General features: G+C 54.4%; 2 protein-coding genes across 2 annotated transcripts in view; one reads left to right on the top strand and one right to left on the bottom strand.

Moving 5' to 3' along the window:
- Positions 1-4,520, top strand: part of BSPRY (B-box and SPRY domain containing) — a gene marked incomplete at its 5' end in the record, with an annotated part of 7,754 nt that extends 3,234 nt beyond the window's left edge. Inside the window, 3 exons of the mRNA XM_010016813.1 lie at positions 135-250; positions 3,785-4,115; positions 4,316-4,520. Of these exons, the coding sequence (XP_010015115.1) occupies positions 135-250; positions 3,785-4,115; positions 4,316-4,520 (652 nt within the window). The remainder of the gene's footprint in view (positions 1-134; positions 251-3,784; positions 4,116-4,315) is intronic.
- A 1,256-nt stretch (positions 4,521-5,776) lies between these two features.
- On the bottom strand, positions 5,777-6,170 carry HDHD3 (haloacid dehalogenase-like hydrolase domain containing 3; the record flags this gene model as incomplete). The annotated part of the gene is given in 2 exon segments (XM_010016802.1): positions 5,777-5,938; positions 5,940-6,170. Coding segments are annotated over 2 exon segments (393 nt in total), but the record flags the coding sequence as incomplete, so codon positions are not given.
- Positions 6,171-6,175: the final 5 nt, after the last annotated feature.

The raw sequence follows: 6,175 nt of genomic DNA, 5'->3' as shown, positions 1-6,175 counted from the left end.
GTAGTTCCTCTGCACTCCTCTTGCAACTGCTCCAGCTCGCATTTCTGCCATACCTCCTGGTGATCTTTACAAACACCTCCCAGCTCTGGTCAATAAATCATTGTATTTCAAAATACCTCTTGTTTTCTTGCTAGGACAGAGGTGGCGGAGGGAATCTTAGAGCCACAGGAGTCGCTGAAGTTAAACTTTAACCAGACGTGTGTTCAGAGTCCACTGCTGCATCGACTGTGGGCCTCTGCTGTTCTCTGCTGGCATTCCTGTTCACCCGCTGACATTGTGCCCAAAGAAACACCCTGATGCTGTGTCAGAACATCCTGACGCTGTGTCCTACCCAGCCTCTGCCAGTTGCTTGGAGCCCCCAGCCTAGGGGGCAGCAGCAATGGTTGGGGAGGGGAGACAGGGGCTTCGAGCAGCTGGTTGTGGCCAGGAGAACTGGAGTTTGGAAGGACTGTCATTCCTGTTCACCCGCTGACATTGTGCCCAAAGAAACACCCTGATGCTGTGTCAGAACATCCTGACGCTGTGTCCTACCCAGCCTCTGCCAGTTGCTTGGAGCCCCCAGCCTAGGGGGCAGCAGCAATGGTTGGGGAGGGGAGACAGGGGCTTCGAGCAGCTGGTTGTGGCCAGGAGAACTGGAGTTTGGAAGGACTGTGCCTTGTATCAGGTCTGTGGCTTAGCACCAGTTGGTTCCTTTAGCTGTTTCTTGCATCACTGTGAGCACTGAAGCTGGTGTTGCTGGAGGAATCTCTGTCACCAAGTTCCTCTTCACTCTGTCCAGCATTGGCCTGCTGGTGACTTTAAAAGAGGGTGAACTCACCTGTGTGGCATCAGTGAGATGCTCTCACCTGCTGGAGAAGATCAGTAGCATTCTGATCCTAAGGGGAGATCGTGGCTCTGCACCCCTGGTGGTTCATTAGAGACGTTTGTAATCAGGTTCAGCTCTTGCTGTTCCATGGGAGGTGTTTGTCAGGCCAGTGACGTGCTCTGGGCAGGTTCTACCAGGCTGGTGTTGGCTGTGTTGTGCAGGGAGATGTTTTGCTTCCTGCTGTGCTTTGCTCGAGTGGCTGGTTGCGAAACGTTTGCTCTTGCTCCTGCTTTCAGGCCATCATTAGAGCATTTCAGTTGTATCCTTTGTTCCTCAAAGGTGGCAATGTCCTTCACAACTAGAAAACATTTGTCCTGTTTGCTGCCTAGTGAACAAGTCCTGTGGTGACCTTTCAAAGCTTCTGCATTAACTTCTGATTTTTATTCATCTCACTTTTGATGCTGATGAGTGGTTTCCAGTTTTCCTGTGTCCAAGTCCTTCCCAAATGTCTGCACTTCTGGCTTTTATTGCTCTTGTGGTTTGGAGTGTTAGCTTGAGGAGCTGTGCTACCAAACACCATCATCATTTGTTTCTTTTACTGCAAACGCTGGTGTAGCTCTTCCTTTGGGATTAATTTCCCTCTGTTTGAGTGTCTTGAGTGCTGGCAGTTGTGCAAACTCTTGTACTTGGAACATCTCAGCAGATGTTCAGAGCCATCAAGTCAAGCAGGAAACCTTTCCATGATTCTCTTTGTTTTCATATGTTTTTTTGATATATGTTTTTTTCCCAGCAGCCTCCTTGTGAAATGGAATTACTCGCAGGCATTCAGCTCTTGTAGTGGTGCACTTCTTAAACAGACATTTCATTCTGTTTGGCTTTAGTTGGGTGGGGTTTTGTGTGTGGTTCCATTTGGCGTGCCACTACTGCATGCCAAGGATGCCTGCCATACCCTTGCGTACCTCGTTAGTCCATAGTCCACCCAGGACCCAGCCTTAGAGATTGAGTATTAACTGTGGTGGTCCTAGCTTTCTTCCAGAAACAGTAATGTTGTGTTTCACTTGGTGCTCCCTCCTCCCAGAGGCGGTAGAACAGGCATCAGTCTTGTTTATCTGCTTGGAAACAGTAAATTCCTGGCTTTGAGGGTTTGTGCTGTAGCCTCTCAAAAACCTGCAAACCAGCAGGAAACAGAACCTTCACTACATACTCAAAAATAAACAGATTCCTTTGATGTCTTCACTTGGCAACCAGGCTTTTGTACTACTTATGTTTGGGGTTTACAAGGGCCTGTAGGGACAGGACAAGGGGAATGGCTTTAACCTGCCAGAGGGGAGATTGAGATGCGCTCTTGGCAGAAGCTCTTCCCTGTGAGGGTGCTGAGGCGCTGGCACAGGGTGCCCAGAGAAGCTGTGGCTGCCCCATCCCTGGCAGTGTTCAAGGCCAGGTTGGACACAGGGGCTTGGAGCAACCTGCTCTAGTGGAAGGTGTCCCTGCCCGTGGCAGGGGTTGGGACTGGATGAGCTTTAAGGTCCCTTCCAACCAAACCATGCTGTGTTCTGTGATATGGTAGAACTCTTGCTGGCAAATGACTCACCTGCTCCAGCCTTGTTTCCTTGGTGGTTTAAGACCTAAAATGGATGCAGTGAGGGTGGAGGAAGGCAGGGCAAGGAGGGCTACCTGCAGGTAGAAACTCCATCCCCTGGGAGCAGGTGAGTCAGTTGGGTTTCAGCCTTGTCTCGAATTTACAGAGCAAGGGAGACACTTGAGTGGTTATTCAGGACTCACACAAGATATGCAGACCTGCTGAGGGGTCTCATGCAACCAGGGTAGGGTGAGCAGTGCTGGGTACTGTCACCCATGGGTCTGCAGTAGCGCAGAGCCTTGGTGGGTGCCAGTGTCCTGCAGCCAGCCTGGCTCTCACCACAGGCTGCAGCTTGCTGGGTTTTTGCTGTGGTGCAAGGGCAGCCCCTTCATTCACAGCAAAACCAAATCTTGGCTGTGCTCATCTCTAATGCCTGGTGCTGCCTCTCACTACTGCTTCTGGCACACCCAGGATGGGTAGATAAATAAGTTGGGCTTTATAGGAGGAAAGGGATTTCCCTCCCCTGCCGTCTCCATTCCTCCTCATTCCTGTATTTCCAGCTTTTCAGGTTTTTGCAAACAGCTCTCCCTCCTTGTGCAGGCTCCTGGCTCACCCGGGCTGGGGGAGGAGAAGTCAGGTCCTGCTCACTCATAGTGGGCACAGAGGAGCTACGGTTTGGGCTGCATCCAAAAGCAGAATGAGCCAAACCCACTGAGTTCTGATTTGTGGGGATCTGGGCAAGGATCAGAGTAAGATGAGCAGCATCTTCTTCAGCCTGGAGAAGAGAAGGCTCCTTAACGGAGACCTTAATGCAGCTCCAGTGCTTAAAGGAGCTCCAGGAAACCTGGAGAGGGGCTTTGGACAAGGGCCTGTAGGGACAGGCCAAGGGGAATGGCTTTAAGCTGCCAGAGGGGAGACTGAGATGAGCTCTGAGGCAGAAGCTCTTCCCTGGGAGGGTGCTGAGGCGCTGGCACAGGGTGCCCAGAGAAGCTGTGGCTGCCCCATCCCTGGCAGTGTTGAAGGCCAGGTTGGACACAGGGGCTTGGAGCAACCTGCTCTAGTGGAAGGTGTCCCTGCCCGTGGCAGAGGTTGGAACTGGATGAGCTTTAAGGTCCCTTCCAACACAAACCAGGCTGGGATTCTATGATTTTCTCTGACTTGGCAGGACTTCTGGTGCAAGGAGGGAAGAGATGCCTGGTGAAGTCTGGGCTTTGTTGATCTAGTTTGAGAGGGGAAGCTGTGAGGAGCTGCTGTGCTAGTCCCTAGCCCTGGTTACCCTGGAGGGCAGATGGGTCCTGAGGAACAATGTGTGAGGGGAGGGTGGTTGTGATTGATTGTGTTTCTGATGGCCATGACTTGTTCAGGTGGTGGCCACCGAGTTGGTGCTCACCTCGTGGCTCCTCTTGCAGGCTCACAGGAGATTCACATCGATGAGAAAACTCTCAGCCCCCACCTCAGCCTGTCGGAAGACAAGAAAACCCTGACCTTCAGCCCCAAGAAAGCAAAGGTGGACTTGGGTGGCCCAGAGCGGTTTGACCACTGGCCCAACGCTTTGGCTACTGCAGGTTTCCACTCCGGAGTCTGTGCATGGAGGATCAGCGTGGACAAGAGCTATGTCTACAAGCTGGGGGTTTGCTACAGCTCGCTGCCACGGAAGGGCTCTGCCAATGAAGCCCGCCTGGGCTTCAACGCTGCCTCCTGGGTCTTCTCGCGCTACGACAGGGAGTTCAGGTTCCTGCACGCCGGGCGCCTGCAGGCCGTGGAGCTGCTCAAGGCTCCGTCAGAGATCGGGGTGCTGCTTGACTTGGCAGGAGGGTCTACAAGCTGGGGGTTTGCTACAGCTCGCTGCCACGGAAGGGCTCTGCCAATGAAGCCCGCCTGGGCTTCAACGCTGCCTCCTGGGTCTTCTCGCGCTACGACAGGGAGTTCAGGTTCCTGCACGCCGGGCGCCTGCAGGCCGTGGAGCTGCTCAAGGCTCCGTCAGAGATCGGGGTGCTGCTTGACTTGGCAGGAGGGGAGGTGCTCTTTTATGACCCTGATTCCTGCACCATCCTCTTCTCCCACAGGGAAACCTTCACAGAGCCCCTGTACCCTGTCTTCGCTGTGGCACACGAGAGCATCTCGCTTGTCCATTGAGTGAAGCATTGTGCTCGCTGGGGGGAGTGAATATGCAATTGTATGTACAGTGGTTGTATATACACTATACAGTATCTTTGTGGGGGAAAGGAGCCCACGCAGGACCTGCCTTCAGACTACATCTGTTCTCCATGTGTTTGACAGCAGCTTTCTCTTCTTCCGAGAGGACTACCCACCCTGTGTCAGCCGGGGTGAGGGGCTGAGGTGATGCCTGGCTCTACCATTTGATCTGTTACTTAATTCCTCTCTGACCAAGGGCAGCACCCAGCCCACTGGGCTTCAGAAAACAGGGGAGATGATAGGGAATGTTTCCTGCTTGACTTGATGGCTCTGGACGTGTTTGGAGGAAGAAAAGGGAGGAGGCACATGGAAAGGGACATCATTGGGACACAGCTGGTAACATGCTTTGGGAGGAGCAGGGACAGTGCAGGGGGCTGTCACGTGTGGGGATCCATGCCAGGGCAGGGTATCCTGAGAGGCTGCAGCCCATGGAGGAGCCCATGTCAGAGCAGAGGAGGAGAAAACAAGGAGGAGCAGAACCCCCACCTGAGCTGCTCCTTACCTTGCCAAGAGTTTGAGGGTTCAGTGTGATGTGGCAAAAATCCAGGGAGCTGATAGTAGGCTTGGAGGAAGGGGACAGGTTGGACTGATGTTGAGCCAAGGGCAGGAAAGGTGCGTCCCTGTTTAAAATTTGTCAACTTTATTACTCAATGCCCAAATTGGTACAGTTTAATTGGCAATATATTAAATGAAGTGAAATTGCCCAACTTCTGTTTTGCAGGCACTGCTGGGAAGAGGGTGGTGGGGCTGGTGAGGTGGCCAACCTGGGGTACACTGAGGTGAGCAAGATTGCATGCGGGTGCCCTGCATGGGCAGACCAATCCAGGACAGACCAACCCAGGGGTGCTGGAGCCGCTCCCCAGGGTGGCTGTGAAGGGATAAACCTCAATGCCTGCCTCCTTCCCTCCCACCAGAAGGAGCCTATGGAACACAGCTTGACCCAGGGCCGCAGCAAACAAAGTTTGGGGCAGACAGCACCGCTCACCTCGCCCGGTGTTTGAGAGCTGTGAAAGCAGGAGCAGCGGCAATGCTGAGTGTCAGGTACACTTTATTGCAGGACACCCCCTCCTGCTCTACAGGCAACGCTGCTCCCTGCCCTTGGAAGAACTTGTTTCTTTTCCCTGCCCAACCAGCAGCAAGAAATCCCACGCTGGGACCGGTTCATGGCTCAGCAGCACTGGCCCTCCCCCACATAGCTACCCCTTCTCAATAAGAGCCAGGAGGTGGCTGAGAGTGGGCAGGACGTGCTCGGGAGGCACCTCCGGCTCCTCTCCTTGCCCCGCAGCCCGGAGCAGGAAGCTGTGCATGCCCACGGCCCGCGCTGCCCTGTAATCCCGGCTGTAGTCCCGCCTTGTAGTCATCCCCGACGTGAGCTGCCTGCGGGGGCGGGACCCCGCCGAGGCGCAGCGCTTGCTCGAAGATCCTCCCGTCCGGCTTGGCGCAGCCCGCCACCTCGGAGGTGAGGACGAAGTCGAAGTGGTGCCGCAGGTTGCACTGGCAGAGGATGTTTTCCAGCCGGTTGTCGAAGTTGGAGACGACCCCCATGCGGAAGCCGCGCCGGCAGCACTGGCTCAGGGTCTCGCTGGCGCCCGGCA

Source organism: Nestor notabilis, unplaced genomic scaffold (genome assembly GCF_000696875.1).
Source record: "Nestor notabilis isolate BGI_N333 unplaced genomic scaffold, ASM69687v1 scaffold24600, whole genome shotgun sequence".
Lineage (NCBI taxonomy): Eukaryota > Metazoa > Chordata > Aves > Psittaciformes > Psittacidae > Nestor > Nestor notabilis.
This window is presented reverse-complemented; position numbering and strand designations above follow the sequence as displayed.